This window comes from Pseudorca crassidens, chromosome 7 (assembly GCF_039906515.1).
Source record: "Pseudorca crassidens isolate mPseCra1 chromosome 7, mPseCra1.hap1, whole genome shotgun sequence".
In the NCBI taxonomy this organism is placed as follows: domain Eukaryota; kingdom Metazoa; phylum Chordata; class Mammalia; order Artiodactyla; family Delphinidae; genus Pseudorca; species Pseudorca crassidens.
The window spans coordinates 1038214-1055490 of NC_090302.1; the positions used below are offsets into that span (position 1 = coordinate 1038214).

At 58.3% G+C, this 17277-nt stretch overlaps 1 protein-coding gene across 4 annotated transcripts; it reads left to right on the forward strand.

Moving 5' to 3' along the window:
• The first annotated feature begins 2386 nt into the window (after window positions 1-2386).
• SAPCD2 (suppressor APC domain containing 2) lies at window positions 2387-10431 on the forward strand. Of its 4 annotated transcripts, none has more exons than XM_067742624.1 (6): window positions 2394-3293; window positions 5898-6010; window positions 6522-6719; window positions 7022-7129; window positions 7225-7347; window positions 7421-10431. In XM_067742624.1, exons 1-6 carry the CDS (start codon window positions 2708-2710, stop codon window positions 7547-7549), a joined length of 1257 nt encoding a protein of 418 aa, XP_067598725.1. In that variant the 5' UTR covers window positions 2394-2707; the 3' UTR covers window positions 7550-10431. The 4 variants fall into 4 exon arrangements, with proteins under 4 accessions (XP_067598724.1, XP_067598725.1, XP_067598726.1 ...); XM_067742626.1 differs by having other exon boundaries at window positions 2398-3293; window positions 6573-6719; XM_067742623.1 differs by having other exon boundaries at window positions 2387-3293; window positions 7225-10431.
• Window positions 10432-17277: the final 6846 nt, after the last annotated feature.

A 17277-nucleotide genomic window follows, 5' to 3' on the forward strand; every position in this document is an offset into this window, starting at 1 on the left:
GGGACGATCGGGGCTGGGGAGCCAGAGGCCCCTGCAGGGCCAAGAGCACGAGAGCTGACCCACCCGGGCAGCCGGGGCGCAAACACGCGGGAGACGCAAGGAGGCAGGGGCGGGCGACAGCTTCCCGGACCCCTGCCAAGGGCACGCTTGTGGCCGTGAAGCCACCTTTCCTTTGGACTAGGGCCTAGTCCAAAGGGTTCGGGGGAGCAGGACCTCAAGGCCAACAAGGGTTCCTGGTTGTCACTGTGGGAGTGGAGGCCAGAGAGCCCTGGGGTCTGCTCCGGACTGGAGGCAGGTGCCTGTCCCTCCTCCCACACCCCGTGCTGGCTGGGGACAGAGGGGCCCAGGGCCCCTGCCCACTCCAGGGAGCTCCAGGCTGGCACAGTGAAAGGTACAACTGAGGTGGCTACCTCAAAAAGTTTAAGGGCCGCAGAGCACCTGCCTTGCCTGGGGCTCTGGGAAACTGCCCCAGGTGACAGCAAATCTGAAAGCTGATGCTGGGAAAGTGGGCCAGGCTGGAAAGCAGCTTGGAAGGAGGAAATCAGACTTCAGGATAAGAAGGACACGGGGGCCACGCCTTAGTCCCACGCCCAGAGCTGCCACTGATTCCAGTTGCCTCCATGGCTTCCTCCAGTGCCTAGCCCGGGGCCACGGAAAGCCCACAGACCAAGGGCCAGCGGGGGCCACCTTCCCCACAGCCCTAGATGCCCTGAGAGGCCTTTGCTTCCTCAACACAGTGGGTGCAGGCTCACAAGGGCCCTAGTCTCGTCTGGGTCCCGCTGGCCACGTGGCCCTGAGAGGCAGCAGTACCACTCACTGTCCGCTGGCCGCCGGCCTCCACACCCGCACTGACCCCCATAGAGCTGTCCCCAGGCCTCCCCCTCGCACAGGCCTTGCCCTGGCATCCCACACAAAGATGCTCTTTCTGCTGCGACCTCCAGGGTGGTTTCTACGGGGCACCACTGAGGACCAGCCCCTGCTTCCAGAGAGCACAGGGCGCAGCCAGGAGCAAACAGGAAGGGTGTTCCTGGTAGGAAAGCCACCAAGTGCAAAGGCCCAGAGGTGAGGGAATGCTGGTACCCTAAGGATAGGCGAGTGGGGTGGGGGGGTGTTGCTGGAAGCAGAGAAGGAGGGGGGAGGTGAACTGTAGGACAAATGGCTTGAATGCCCCCTGGGACTTTGGCTGGTCCTGACACTTTGGGAAGACAGGGACGGACCAGTCTCCATGGGGTGACTCCAGGCTCACAGCTTTCTAGGTAACCCCCAGATTCCTTACCACAAAAGAGTCCTCACTTTGAGGGGTAACCCCAGGGGAGAAATGGACCCAGGACACTCCCTGGCCAGGGCAGCTGCCCCTACAGCCTGAGACACAGAGCAGTGCCTGGGGCCCAAGGACACAGAGACCCAGGTAGGCAGGCCAGCCAGAGGGTGGAGCCGAGCCCTGTGCCAGCAGCCTGTCTGGAGGAAGTGTTTGGCGACTCTTTGCTGTTTTACCCCTGAAGGCGGACAGTCTGCTTCTGAAGCAGCAGATAACACATGTGCAGTGTTCAGTGGCAAGGCGCCAGCTGCATGTGGAAAACTGTCAGGGGAGGGGAGGGAGCAGGGCAGGGTCTGAGGACAGGCTGTGGTGAAGGCAGGGGTCCCAGGGGGTACTTCCCTGGTTTGGGGGGGGGGTACTTCCCTGGTTTGGGGGAGGGGTTCCACCGGTTGGTCCTGAGATGGCCTCCCAGAGCTGGACTGCAGGCTAAGCCCTGTCCCCTCCCAGACTGACCAGATGGAGTGACCACATCCTGGCTAGAAATGAAGCAGAGGCAGTGGTGGCGGCGGTACACACGGCTGCCTAGCTGGCCTGAGGAGGCCATGAGAGCCCTAGGAGCAGCTGGAGGAAGTGACCAGCCAGAGTAAGGGGCCGGAGCAGAGGACCTTGCGAGCAGACGGGAATCTGGGGACACGGGAAACGTGGCTTTGTCCTGCAGCCGACAGGAAAGGCCAGGCTATCCCCAGGGGCCAGAGGAAAAGCTAGCAGCCGTGGGGACAGAGAGGCCTCTGTGAGGGGAAGCGCCCAGCTGGCTGGAGCCCACAATCCTCTTGGGGCCCGCCTGGCGCAAGAGAAAGGAGCCCCAGGGTTGCGCCGGGGGACCCTCAGCGAAGAGCGCCCAGGGGAGCTAGAGGGGGAAGGTGGGTGTCAGGAGGGCTGTGCTCCCCATCCATATCCCAGGAGGCCACCTGGGGACAGGTTTTCTGCCGGGCGCCTGGCCCCGCCCTTGGGAGGTGGGTTGGGCGGCCAAACCCCGCAAGGGCGGAACCGCGGCGGGAGGGCTGGGGTGGTGGGGGTTGGGAAGTATAAGGGGGCCGCTCAGGGGTCCCTCCCCCACCCGCGAGGTCGGGAGGGAGGCAGAGTTGGGGGACCCAGCCCTCTACTGGCCGGGGGCCTCCGCGCGAGGCTCCGACCCCTCCGCTCGAAAATCAAACCGGGCTGCCGGCCTCTCAGCCAATCGGAGAGGAGATGGGTCAGCCTCGGCCAATGGCCGCCGCGAATGCTAATGAGCGCTGACAACGCGAGGAAGCCCATTCAAAAAGTCGCAGCTATTGTCGCGACGGGTTGCGTGCCGCCGGGCCCGCCGTCGGGGCGCGCGGGGACGGACTCTGGGCCACGCGGGGACCAGCCCGGGGCAGGCCGAGGACCGAGGCGTGCCGGCGGGCGCCCATGGCCGGAGCCGCAATGGCCGAGCCCGGCCGCGGGCCGCCTTCCGCGCCCGCGCCCGGCACGGAGGGTCTGCCGCGCGCCTTCTTGCAGAGCCTGCGCACCCTCTTCGACATCCTGGACGACCGGCGGCGCGGCATCGTGCACCTGCGCGAGATCGAGTCCCGCTGGCAGGGCGCCGACGCTCGCGAGCTGCCCCGCGGCGTACTCGAGGGCCTGCGCCAGGTGGCCCCGGCCAGCGGCTACCTGACCTTCGAGCGCTTCGTGGCCGGCCTGCGCACCTCACTGCTGAGCGCCGACGGCGGCACGCGGGCCCCGGCGCGCGCCCCGGCCCGAGGAGGCTGCCCGGCGCGGCCCGGGGGGCAGCCGCTGCCGCCGCAGCGCCTGGTGTTCGCGCCGGCCGACGAGCCGCGGACGGTCCTGGAGAGGAAGCCCCTGCCCCTGGGCGCGCGCCCCCCGCCGGCCGGCCCGGGTGGCGCGGCCCGGAGCCTAGAGAAGCTGTGCAGCCCGGCGGAGGCGGCGCCCGGCCCGGAGGAGCCCGAACGGCCCCAGGGCGCGGCGCTGGAGCGGAGCCCGAACACGGACGCTGGTGAGTGCGGGGCGGACCCCGGCCCCGCCTCGTAGCTCCCCTCGCCGGCGCACCGAAGAGTGGTGCCCGAGCATCTCCCAGCGGGGGGACAAGAGCGGACAGCTCTTCATCGGCTTCTGAGCCTGGTACACACCTGGCGGCCCGGAGGGGAAGAAACCTCGTCCCCATGCCGGTGTGCTCAGGGACCCGGGCCAAGGGGCTGGTGGGTGACTCAGCAAACCCCACCAGGAACCCACTCTGTACCAAATCCTAGCGGGGCACCGGGGAACCTGTCCAGTATGAGGGGGCTCTCCACCTCCAGTAACTGCCCACACTGGGGACACCTGGGCCCTTGGGCTCACCTGGTGACTTAGGCAGAGGCAGTTCTCACTGGTGTAGAGCGAGGACCCCCAGACTGTGAAGGGCCCTTGCTGCCTTCTTGAGTCCCTCTCAGTCTGACGGCTCCGCCAAGGGGCCTGGGCCCGCGGCCCCGCTCTGAGGCCGGGGCAGGCAGGAGCTGCCAGAGGTGGTGCAGGAGGACCTGGCGTAGCTGCCGGGAAAAGGCAGAGGGGTGGGTGGTCTCCAGCCCAGTTTTCCAGGCCTGGAGCCGTGGCACCTCTGACACCTGGGAGGGACCGACCACAGCCCCTGGGGATGGCCTGGCGTCCGGTCCACTTGGCAGGGACAGGAGATGGCTGAATGGTCCCCTGTTTGTCCCCCAGAGTCTGCCCTGGGAACAAGACCTGCTTTATGGCTGTGGGCGGGGGCTGGGCCCCTCGGCCCATTCAGCCTGTGCAGGTGCAGGCCTTCCACCCGGGCAGCTGCCAGCCCTTTCTGTGCTGGCCACCGCTCTGCCAGCTTCGCTGGACCCCCCCCGCCCAGGCTTGGACATATTCCCCAGCCTGAGACTGCCAGCTGGAGCTGCGGCGACCCCCTAGCCTCCCTGGTGAGCTAATCCAGCAGCCCACCCGAGGCTGAGGGCTCCCGCACGCAGGCGCCTCGCTGCCCAGCCTCCCTGTCCCCGAGGTGTGTGTAGGGGGAGTGGGCTTCTGCGTGTGCCTGGCCTGAGTCCAGGGCTGGCGCAATCCACGCGGCTGCACAGCTGGAAATCAGCCGTGGGTTTGGGGTTTGGCGGCCTCAGTCCTGTCGTCCACCCGGCTTTGCCCTGGTGCCCTGTGTGACATGGGGCCCCTCACTGCAGCCCTCTGAGGTCCAGCTCCGGGGTCGGGCAGCTGGCTGCTGCCCACCACGGGGCAGGGTTCACATCCGTCCCTCTCTCGGCTTCAGGCCAGGGCTCTCGCTGTCACCTTTTGCAGGCAGAGGCCCAGCCAGGGCGTGTGGCACACTCTTTGGGCGCCAAACCTTGAGCTCCAAGAGCCCCCAGCACCCCGGGAGGAGAAAGGCCTCCATGCGCACAGCTTCCCAAGCCCTCTCGGAGGCCCAGGTCCCGCTTCCTGTTCCCTCTCGGAGCTCAAGAGTGCACAGCAGGCCGGCCTGGGCTCCATAAGTACCCGCTGCTCTATCAGGCCCAGACACAGGTGCTGATGCCTCTGCCTGCTGCCCAGCCGCTGGGCGTCCAGCGTGCCGTCCTCTGGGGGTCCCGGGGCTGCCCTGCAGACCTGACAGTGCAGACGAGCCCAGGTGTTCCGGGGTGTCCTGTCCCCCTTCCCCCGCGGTGCCTTCTCTGCTTGCCGGGCAGCCCGGCAGGTTGGAACGTGAACTCGGCCTGCCTGGAGCCTGTCTGCCAGGGCTGGCTGGTGGCCTGCGTGGCCACCTGGTGCCAGTCCTCTGGGTGTGCCCCTAGCAGGCATACCTGTGCCCCCTTCTTGCACCACCCGCCCACCACTGTGCGGGGCGGGGCACAGGGCTAGGGAGCCAGTGGAGGGTGCCCTCCTCACCTGCACCCCACTCCTGCCCTCCTGGGCAGCCCTGCACATACGCCCCCATCCCCCAGGAAAGCCTGCTGGCCCTCCAGGAGGCTCTCCCAGGGAAGTACCTGGCTTTCCAGCCCCCAGCCGACTGCAGCTGGCCACATTCGCTGTAGGAGTTGCCTGCTGAGGGCACGGCTGGTGCACACACGCAGGGAACTAACTTTATGCTGCAGTCACCTTCCCGGGAGAAGTCAGGTCTCTGCCACCCATGCCCCACGTTTCTCCTGCGTGAACTCCAGTCACCCTTAAAGGGCCTGGGTGGGCAAGGAGACAGGAGTGGACTCCAGAGGCCGCCTCGCTGGCTCCGTACCTAGCAGCCTTTGAGCCCCTGAGGTGCGGGCCCTGGGTGTGCACAGATGAGCCAGATGAAACGCCTGCCCTCAGGGAGCTCACGCCTGAGGCGTGTGTGTGGGGTGTGTGCAAACATGCAGCCTCAGCGGCCACACGGCTCTCCCCAAGGCAGGTGTGAGGGGAGCTTGGGGAGGTCGAGTGGGGCCCAGACCCCAGCCTGGCACCGGCAGGGTGTGGAGGTTCTGAATTGCTGAGGAATCCCGAGGCATGCAGGCCGGCACACCTGGCTCTGCATGGCTGGGGTTGGTTGGCAGGGGGTCCGGGATGGGTCTTTGCGGGGCTGGGGGAGTCAAGCTTGACTTGGCAGGCCTGGAAGTGAGCCAGGCCCTCGCCTCTGCTGCAGATGCAGTGGCCTGCAGGGCCCGGGAGCTGGGCGTGGGGGACGCCCGGTGGGGCCCCCGTGCCCGAGGGGAACGTCGGAGACACACCATCACCAACGGTGTGGACTGCGACCTGGTGAGTAAGGGCCCGGGGGGCTCTGGGGGGCTCTCCATCTTGCCTGGCTTTGGCCTTGGCCCCCAGACGTGGCCTGCTGGACCACCCCTCTGCCCGGGAGGGGACAGCTGGTTTTGGGTTCTGGGGGATTCTGTGGCAGGAACGTCGGCAGTTCTAAACCTCTCTCCCCATCCTGCTTTGAATCCCCTTGCGGGCCGGCCCGCGGCCAGGTCAGCAAGTCCTTTAGGGGGAACGTTTGGCCCCCTCCTCAGCACTGCGCTGGCCCCTGCCTGCTTCCCTGCTACGGTAGGCCGGCCCAGCAGCCAGGGGCTACCACTCGCCGTAAAGAGAGGGGAAGGTTCCCCTGGGGAGGGCTGCGTGGAGGGCCTGAGGAAGGCCAGGGCCCCCCGGAGGAGGAGGCGGGCTGTGCTTCCCAGCGCAGGAGGGCTCACGCGAGTACGGGTGTGCGCACACGGGCCGGTGGGCCCGTTCCTGTGCGGGCTGGGTGAGTTGCGGACATAGACAGGTGCAGGCGGCACCCGCTATTACGCCCGTTGGCATGGCGCGTGCCCGTGTGTCGCAGCTGAAGCAGATGAAGGAGCTGGAACAGGAGCAGGAGGTGCTACTGCAGGGCCTGGAGATGATGGCACGGGGCCGGGAGTGGTACCAGCAGCAGCTGCAGCGCGTGCAGGAGCGCCAGCGCCGCCTGGGCCAAAGCAGGGCCAGTGCCGTGAGTGATGCTGTCCAGGGCTAGGCTGCCCCCCAGCCCCAGGCAGAGTGGCCCTCGCCCAACACACACAGTGATCACCCACCCAAACCCGGGCACCCCCAGCTGGGCACAGTGGCTGTCCCTCCACCCAGAATGCTGGGCCACGCCCCCCCCCCGTGATATTCCCCACCTGCTGCGACACCCCTGGGCTCCCTCAGCTCAGAGCAGTGACTTCCCCCCGCCCGTGGGGACCCCCTTCGAGGCATTGGGGCTGACCCTGGCCGGCCTGCGCTCTGACCACCCCTCCCCCACTCTCCTCCCAGGGCTTCGGGGCTGAGGGGAGCCCCCGCCTGCTGGGGCAGCTGCTACCCAAGGTGCAGGAGGTGGCCCGATGCCTGGGGGAGCTGCTGGCCGCGGCCTGTGCTGGAAGGGTGAGTGCTCGCCAGACCAGCTCGGTGCCGCCCTCACCCTTGTCCTAGGGGCTGTGCCAGGGCTGCCAGGCCTGCCTGACCGTGCCCTCCTGTAGGCTCTGCCCTCGTCCTCCTCAGGGCCCCTGGGCCCCGCCCTGGCGCCCGCCTCGCCCGCGGTCCCCAGCTGGCAGCAGCAGACCGTCCTCATGCTGAAGGAGCAGAACCGGCTCCTCACCCAGGTGAGCTGTGGGCGGGGTGCGTGGCCCGGGGCCGGAGGCTGGGCAGGCCCTGACTGCCCTCCTGCCCGCCCAGGAGGTGACCGACAAGAGCGAGCGTATCACACAGCTGGAGCAGGAGAAGTCCGCCCTCATCAAGCAGCTGTTTGAGGCCCGTGCCCTCAGCCAGCAGGACGCTGGGCCCCTGGACTCCACCTTCATCTAGCCGGCCCCAGGCACAGACGAGGGGCCTCGCGGCCTGGCACTCAGCCCTGAGGCTGAAGGCGCCCTGGCCAGCCCGAGCACCGCCCTCCTTCCTCCCTTCCAGTCTGGGCTCCCCTAACCCCAGGATGTTCTGAGACCCCAGACATTGACTCCATCTTGGTCTTGGGGGCCTGACCTGGGGTGGGACTCCATCATGCCAACACACAGCCCGAAGCTGCTCCTGCCACTGTCAGTGGACAGTGGGGGACACCCCCTCGTGTTCACCAGATCTGGGCAGCCCTGGCAGCTGGTGTGTCTCCCCTCCCACCTGGGGTCTCCAGTGGAAGGCACTGATCACACTAGGCTGCGTTCCCAAGAGTGGCCAGCAGAGGGCGCCACATGCACTGGTGACTGCGGCCTTGGAGGCCCCGCTGTGGTGTCTCAGATGGGGCCCGGAGTAGGGGAACCTGGGGCGGGCTGGGACACCTGCAGGTCCAGTGGGTGATTGGCCCCGGGGGTCCAAGGGCGTCTTGCCCTGCTCAAGACTAGGCGGCTGTCCCTCAGTCAGGAGCAGATGGAGGGTGGCCTCTAAGAAGGGGGTTCTGCTTGTGTCCAGTTCCAGGGGAGCCCCGAGGGCATGGTGTTGGGGATTCACTGGATTCGTGCCTGGGCCAAAGCTGGCCTGCTTGGTCCTCCCCACGGACCTTAGATGCTAAACAAACGGGCAGACCCAGGCCCCAAGCAGGGTTCAGCCTCCACATCCCCGGCCCCCAGCCCTGCCGGCCCGGGCTCTCCCGTTTCTGGGCTTTGCAAATGCTCTTCCGTCCCCGGGAACACCCACTTCCTGCTTCACCTGACTGGCTCCTGCCCAGCCCTGCACCTTGGATATAGGGGGAAGGAACCGGCAGAGGCTGAAACGGCAAAGGGGGTAGCCTTTGCCCTGAGGGTATCTGCTTTCCCCCTGAGGTCTTCGCGGAACTTGGAAGGCAGGACCAGAAGCCAGTGTCTGCCCCAGGGGTACTGCCCACAGAAGGCGGACCCTCCAGCTGCAGGGTGAGTGTGGAAGAAACCCGCGACTCAGGGAGAGGCCTCGTGGCGCTGGCTTTCCACGCAGGGTGGCAAATGCATCCTATTCATTTGCAGTCTGAAATCAGGCTGCCTGTGCGGCCCTAGAGACCCCAAGGGGAGAATTGTGAGTGGCCCCAGGTTGGCGGGGCCCAGGCGGCTGGTGGAAGCAAACGTCCTCGCTAGAGCAGCGAGTGTTTCTTAGCCACGCACGGGGGATGTCTGGGGCCGCGTTAAGTCTTGGGGGAGCTGTCTGTGCCCCGTAGGATGTTTAGCACCACCCCTGGCCTCTATCCACTAGATGCCAGCAACACACACACACACTCAGTTGTGATGACCAAAATGTCTGGACATTGCCAGTGCCCAGGGGGCAAAGTTGCCCTTAGCTGAGCATCTCTGCTCTAGAGCAATGCAACTCCACCAGGCCTCAAGGATTTCCTACAGACCAAGTTCCAAGGAAAATGAGCATCTCCAGCTTAAAAAAATGTTCACAAACACCACAAGGAAAGAATCTACCATGAGAGCCAGCAGAAACAGCAGATTCAGATATTCAATAATCAGAGAACATAAAATGGCTGTGTTTCGTACGCCTGAAGAAATAAAAGAGACCCCAGAAAATACGAACAAGGAATAGTCTTTATAGTTTCTTATTCTGTTAAAAAAAAGTGTAATCTTTTCTTCTATAAAGGTGACCGATAACATGAAAAAGAGTCTAATAGAACCAGGAATTTAAAATATATATAAAGATTTAAAACTCAAATGGACCTCAGATGGAAAATTTCAGCATAGCTGAAGGGAGACTTAGTGAATTGAAAGACAGAGCTTAGGAAATGGTCCAGAACACGGCCCAGGGAGACAGAGTTGAGAAATATGGACGAGAGGAGGGTCTTGAAAGATAAGGGGGAGAGGGCTGCTTGTCTGATTGGATTTCCTGAGAGAGAGGCTAGGGAAGGAGGGACAATATATGAAGTTAAACTGGCTTAAATTTTTCCAGAATTGGCTAAAAATATCAATTCTCAGATCCAGGAATCCCAGTGGATCCCAGCCAGGATGAATAAAAAGAAATGACATTTTCTCTTAAAAGATTGCTAAAGACATTGAGGGAGACGTCTCTAACCTTTACTGTGGGGTTGGGGGCAGGTGTGGTTATTGGGGGAGGGGTGAAGAGACAGTTCAGGGAAAACCTCTCCTGGACAAGTTGAAAGGTGAATGGATACCTGAACCAAGCCTCAGATGATGAGTGAGATAGAGGCAAGGGAGCACATGGGTCATGCCAGGAATGGAGAGGTTTAGAAGAGGAAGAGTTCAGGAGGCGTAGAGCCAGGGCACGATGGGCTATGGATGGAGTTTGTACTTTTTCCTGAGCTCTGTTAGAGAGCTATGGAAGGATTTTAGTTGGGGGTTGCCTATGTGTGTTTTATGTAGCTTATAGATGTTTGTTATAGAAAAAAATAGAAAATAAAAATAAACAGAAAAAAAATTGTTAAAGAATCCAGAAACAGAAAAACAATTTGCTGCAAAAGAGCTGCCACAGTGGCATCAGAGGCCAGAGAGAGTGAAACGCCGCCAGTGGCTGAGATTCTATACGTAATTATTAACCTAGAGGCCGCGCCCCGAGAAACTGTCTCTTGAGGGTGAGGGCAAAATAAAAACATGTTCGTACAAAGTTGAGAGTTTACCACCAACAGCACTTGACTAAAGGAAATTCCAGAGAAGGATTTCAGAGAGAAGGTACAGTTCAAGAAGGAATCACAGACCGGGGTGGGTCAGTTAGCTGTGGCTGCAGAACGAGGCAACTTAAAACTTAGTGGCTTAAGGCAACATATTTTCTTGCCGTTTCTGTGGGTTAGGAGCTGGGTGGCTCTGGCCTGGAATCGTGTGAGGCTGCGGTGAAGATGATCTGCCGGGGCTGCAGTCTCCCCTGATGCCGACTGACAGGCAGGACCCACTTCCAAGACAGCACATCCACACGGCTGTCGGCAAAACATCGCCGTTTCTTGTCTCCGTTGTAACAATAATTAATGATGATGATTTGTGGGAGAGCAGGACAGGACCCAAATAACGTCAATAATGCCATAAAAATGGGGAGGAGTGATTGGAGATAAACAGTTCTAAAGTATAATTGTTCAGGGACTTGCCTGGTGGTCCAGTGGCTAAGACTCCGCGCTCCCAATGCAGGGCGGCCAGGTTTGATGCCTGATCAGGGAACTAGATCCCACACGCATGCCGCAACCAAAGAGCCCAGCTGCCGCAACTAAGACCCAGCACAACCTAATTAATTAATAGTAAATTTTAAAAATTCATCAAGTGTTAAAATAATAAAGTATAATTGATCATAAGGAGGGAAAAGATATTAACTTTATATTTTATTTTATTAAATATGTATGTTACAATAACTGGGAGAACCAGATAAAATAACTGCTATTCGGTGTATACCTTCCAAAGAAGGGAGGGACAGCGAAATGGGGGAGAAAAGGGAAAAGAAGTTCAACTCTACAAGAAAAAAAAATCAGAAAACACATAATAAGGGACTTCCCTGGTGGCGCAGTGGTTAAGAATCCACCTGCCAATGCAGGGGACACAGGTTTGAGCCCTGGTCCGGGAAGATCCCACATGCCGCGGAGCAACTAAGCCCGCGTGCCACAACTACTGAGCCCGAGTGTCACAACTACTGAGCCCGCGCGCCTAGAGCCCGTGCTCCACAATAAGAGAAGCCACCTAATGAGAAGCCCGTGCACCGCAAGGAAGAGTAACCCCCGCGCGCCGCAACTAGAGAAAGCCCGCACACAGTAATGAAGACCCAACGCAGCCAAAAATAAATAAATTTATTTTTAAAAACCAATAAAATAACATAAAATTGACTCACCACGTATGATGGTTAATTTCACGTGTCAGCTTCGCTAGGATAGGGTGCCCAATCCTTTGGTCAAACACAGAATTTGCCGTGAAGGTATGTTTTCGATACGACTGACGTTTACACCAGTGGGCTTTGAGTAAAGCAGATTGTTCCCCATAGTGTGGGTAGGCCTCATCCACTCAGTTGACTGACGTTTACTCCAGTGGGCTTTGAGTAAAGCAGATTGTTCCCCATAGTGTGGGTAGGCCTCGTCCACTCAGTTGAAGGCCTTAAGAGAAAAGACTAAGAAACCCCGAAAGGAAGGATGTCGGCTTGCAGACTGCTTTTGCGCTCAAGACTGCTGCATCCAGTCTTTCCTGGGTTCCAACCTGCTGACCTGCTTTGCAGACTTCAGACTTGCCAGCTCCTACAACCAACCGCATGAGCCAATTCCTTAAAATAAATCTGTTTCTCTCCCTCTCTCCCTCTCTCCTCCCTGCCACCCCCATATATATATTCCTGTCGGTTCTCTTTCCTTTCTCTGGAGCACCCTAACACATCATACACACAGCGATTGCATTCTTGGGCATTTATCCCAGAGAAACGAAGACTTATTTTCACGCAGGAACATGTATATGATTGTTCATAGCAACTTCACTGGTAGTAGCTCCCAACTAGACACTGCTCAAATGTCCTTCCTTCTATGGGTGACTGTTTGAAGAAACTATGGTCCATCCACACCACGGGATACAAATCGGCAATGAAGAGGAAGGAACTATTGATAACACAGCAACATGAATGCACCTCAGGGAAATTATGCTGGGTGGTGAAAGCCAATCTCAAAAGGATACATTATGTGTGACCCATGCATGTACCAACCGGGAGATAACATGATTATGGAGATGGAGGGTGTGGGTTGGCTGAAGGGCGGTGTGAGGGGTCTCGTGGGGATGGGTCAATTGAATTTCTTGCTTGTCGTGGTGGTCCCATAAGGCTACACGTGTGGTAAAATTGCAGAGAGCTACACACACAAATGAGTGCAAGTAAAACCAGTGAGAGAGAAGTACGCTCCTTAGGTTGTACCAATGTCAATTTCTTGGTTTTGCTATTGTATGATATGTTAAAAAATCTACCTATCTATCTATCTATACGGCAAGACTTATCAGAACTATAAAGAAAAATTGACAGACTCACCATCACAGTGAGAAATTTTAACATATATCTCTTGATAATTGATAGGATATAGTAGATTTGAACATTATTGGTAATGTTGATCTAATGGACAAATCCAGACCGAGACACTCACTAATTGGAGAATTCTTCTGAAGCACACGGAGAGCATCTATAACTATTCATGACCACATGCTGGGCCCAAAAGGCAATGCAACAAATATCGGAAGATTGCTCTCATGCAGACTACATGATGCAACCACGATGCAGGTACCTTAGAAAACAGCCCAGACTTTTGGATATTAAAGCACACACACTTCCCCCCAAAAAACAAAACCAAAAGAAACAAAAAAAAAAAAAAGGGGAGAAAAAAAGAAAAAACACACAAAAAATAAAAAACAGGAAAAAATAAATTTAAAAAAGGAAAAAACCCACACCCACATCTAAACAATTCATACATCAAATAAGAAATCACAATGAAAATGAAAAAAATTATCTAAATGAAAATAAAAAGAGTGTGCCTCAAAAGCAGAGACCAGAGGGAAATGTATATAGACACTTAGACACATCAGGAAAGAAGAAAGCCTTGTAAGAAGTGAATTAAGCATTGAACTTCAGAAGTTGGAAAAAGAAATAGAAATAAATACAAAGAATATAGAAGAAAGAAATTATAACACATTATATTAAAATATTTTTATTGACTATATATATGTACTCGACACATTTTTTTGGCCACGCTGCGTGGCTTGTGGGATCCTAGTTTCCCCACCAGGGATCGAATGCGGGCCCTTGGCAGTGAACGTGGAGTCCTAACCACTGGACCACCAGGGAATTCCCCGACACTTTTCTTGATGCTGGGGAACATCCAAACAAAAGAGACACGAAAACTCCTGCTCACATAAAGTTATATTTGAGTAAGAATAATAAAGGTTAGAGCAGAAATTAGTGAAATGGAAAACAAACACACTTTATAGAAAACATCCATGAAGGCAAAGACTTGATTGAGGAAACTAACGAAGTGCAGAAGCATCTGCCTGGAATAGTGAAGAATAAAAGAGATAAAAGGCAGAAATAAAATGATTGAGCAATTTAAAAAAATAACAACATATGCTGCAGAAATTAAGTAGATGTTAACAGGATTTTTTTTTTTTTTGCCCTGCTGCACGGTATGCAGTATCTTAGTTCCCCAACCAGAGACTGAACCCGTGCCCCCTGCAGTGGAAGCGTGGAGTCCTAACCACTGGACCACTGGGGAATTCCCACTAACAGGATATTTTCAACAAGATTATGCCAATCCATTAGCGGTGGATACATACCTCATGGCAGATTATGCGTACAGGACCCAAAAGGAGCAAATGATAGAGCAGAAAATGGATACATCTGGACTAATCAAGCACTTCTATGATTTCACTGCAAAGGACTCGTGTCCCCAGTATACATAAAGAATTCCTGCAGATCTATAAGGAAAAGATAAACAATCCCTAGAGAATGAACAAAGATTTGAAAAGATGCCTCATGGAAGACAGGAAAGACTCTATTTCTTCAGTAATCAAGGAAATGACATTAAAAGCTCAAAGAGAGGACTTCCCTGGTGGCGCAGTGGTTAAGAATCCGCCTGCCAATGCGGGGGACACGGGTTTGAGCCCTGGTCCACATGCTGTGGAGCAACTAAGCCCGTGCGCCACAACTACTGAGCCTGCGCTCTAGAGCCCGTGAGCCACAACTACTGAAGTCCGCGAACCACAACTACTGAAGCCCCCATGCCCTAGAGCCCGTGCTCTGCAAAAAGAGAAGCCACTGCAATGAGAAGCCTGCATACCACAGCGAAGAGTAGCCCCTGCCCACCGCAACTAGAGAAAGCCAAGAGTTGCACAATACCAACCAAAATGGTGGTGTGTGCTCTTGAGATCGCCAGGTGGCGCCACCATCCTGAAAACAGTGCAGCTATTTGCAGGTGAACCTGCACACACAGGTGCGCTCTGGTCACCAGCTCCTAGGCTATTCCCCAGGGAAAGGCTTGCCCGCGTGCAAATGTGCACAGGAGCAATCTTAGTGAAAACAGCCTGAAGCCAGGACCCCCGACACACTCACAGCTGAAATGCGAGCTTTGCAACACTCACAGCAGAGGACGATGCAGCAACGGGGCGGACCATCTACAGCTTCACAAGCCAGCGTGCTGAATCTCAAAAATACAGTGGGAGTGAAAGAAGCAAATCCCAGAACAGTATTCCAGTATAAAAAAAAAGAAGAAGAAAGAAAGGGACTTCCCTGGTGGCCCAGTGGTTAAGAATCCCCCTGCCAATGCAGGGGACACAGGTTCAAGCCCTGGTCCAGGAGGATCCCACATGCCGCAAAGCTACTGAGCCTGCACGCCACAACTACTGAGCCTGTGTGCCACAACTACTGAAGCCTGCGCGCCTAGAGCCCATGCTCCGCAACAAGAGAAGCCACCGCAATGAGAAGCCCACGCACCACAACCAAGAGTAGCCCCCGCTCACCACAACTAGAGAAAGCCCTCACGCAGCAACAAAGACCCAACGCAGCCAAAAATAAATAAAAGATAAAATTCTAAAAAAAGAAACAACCAGGAGAAATAGCACAATATATTATTTAGAGAGATGGAAAACTATAAAGAAAAGCAAGAGAGTAGCAAGTACAAAAGTCAAGAGAGTAGACACCTCTGGTCAGGACAACCGAAGGCTCTCTGATATGCCTGTTCCTGCACTGTGATTCTTTCCACAGGGCATGTGTACCGCACTTGCTCTCCTGTCTGTCTGCTGCATCTCACGAGGCAGCACGGGCCTCCCCTGACCCGGGGAGCCTTTGACAAGCCTGCTCTCCCCTGGACCGGTGGTGGGTCCCCCCACATGCCATGGAGTCCGTGAGCATCCCTCGCTCACTGTGCATGCACGCAGCCTGGTATGCCTCTGGCCCCATAGGAGGTGCTCGGCAAACGTCTGTTGAATGACTTGATGAGCACGTGTAGAAAGGGCGCAGTGAGTGAAGAAGATGTTTCAGCCACGAGACACTGTGGCTTCCGATGGAGAGACTGAGCCAGGGACAGCCAAGACCTTAACCGGCCCCCCTGGGAGGTCTGGATCCTGTCGGGGGGGAGGAGGGTTCTGAGGACCCCTCTCCTGAGGGCCTCTCCCGGCACCTCTCTGCAGCCGCATGCCTCTGCTTGGAGCCAGGGCCAAGCCATGTGCAGCACATCTGGAGCCCCACCCCTGCTGAGGTTCCCGGAGGCCCAAGGCCTGGGGCTGCCCCGCCAGAGCCCCCTCCTGCCGGTGGGCTCCTGCCAGGGCCTCCCTGCCGCCTGTCCCCCAGCCCAGTTTCCAGGGTCCCATCGAAGGAAGTCTCTGGGCCAAGAGGGGATTCCCGCCCTGGTCTCCCTGGGAGAGAACTCGCTCCCAGTCTCCGCCGTGGCTGTTCCATGTCCCCTGGCTTCTTCCCTTCTTCTCTCCCCAGGCTAGTCTGGGCCCCTGCCACGAGCACCAGGGCAGGGTCCAGTTCTCTGTTCTCCAGGACCCCTCCTCTCAGGTCTGGTGGGGCTCCCTTGGGCCTAGAGGGGTGAGGAGGGGGCAGGGGCCGGCCGGCAGCACCAGTGTCTCCTGCCCTTTCATGTGCAGGCCTCTCTCTGGGCCGCCTTTGTCTCTTACATTTCAGCCTAAACTGCAGGCCTCTGGCTCCTCTGAACTTTCTGGGGTGGAAGAAAGGGCCTGGGGGAGGGGGAGGAGAGCTGGCAGGAAAACGGGGCCTGGAGCCCTGTGCTGGCCTGCCGCACCCAGTGTCTCTCTGCTGGAACCCAGCCCGGCGGGGCTGGGGAGGCCCAGCAACGTCCCGAGTCGCCCACCCTTCCCACTGGGGTCCTGAGCTGGAAGAAAGGCTCCTTTGCTGGGCCTGAGACACCAGACCCTCAGCCTGGGCAGCCGTCCCAGCGATCCCAATTGTCCCTGCCGGTTCCACCCGGCCGGGCCATTGCCCAGACCCTGTGCCCATCAAAGGCTGTCCTTTTGGTCCCCTAACCCCGCCCCCATCTGCTGGCTCTCCTGGGTGGTCTTGCCACATGGCTCCCTGCTGCTGGAATTCCTATTTTGCACAAAATGGGGGTGGCCCCTGGCCAGAGAAGGGGGTGATGCTTGGCCAGGGTGGCACACAGGGCCCATGGGGATTCCAAGCACAGCGGCCAGTCATTTCATGGGGTGGAAGGGCTGAGCTGGGTCCTGCGACCAGCTGAGCACTTAGCCCAGTGTGCAGGGACCTGGGTGCTGACAAGCCCGGCCTGGGGGACCCTCTCCCTCATCCGCAGAGGCTCCTCCTCCCTCCTTGGGAAGCCTCTGGCCTCCCCAGCCCAGGCTTCTGGGTCCCCCAGGAAAAGGGGGCCACCGGGGTGGGGGGTGGGCCAGCCTGAGCGTGGGTTCTCTTGTTTCTGGGCATGGTGCGGCTGTGGCCATCCCGTTCCTCTCTCTGCCTGTGCCCTCATCTGTCACCTTGGAACTGTGTGAAGTAGGTCTGGCTTCACCCTGCTTGGCACTCAGCTTTGAGGTCTCAGCACCTCCAGAGCAGGCTCAGCCTGGGTCAGCTCAGTGTCCTGGGGGGTGACCAGGGCGATGCCCTGCCATGCAGCCCAGGACTGGGTCAGCATCGCAGGCTGGCCAGCCCTTTCTTGCCGGGAGGGC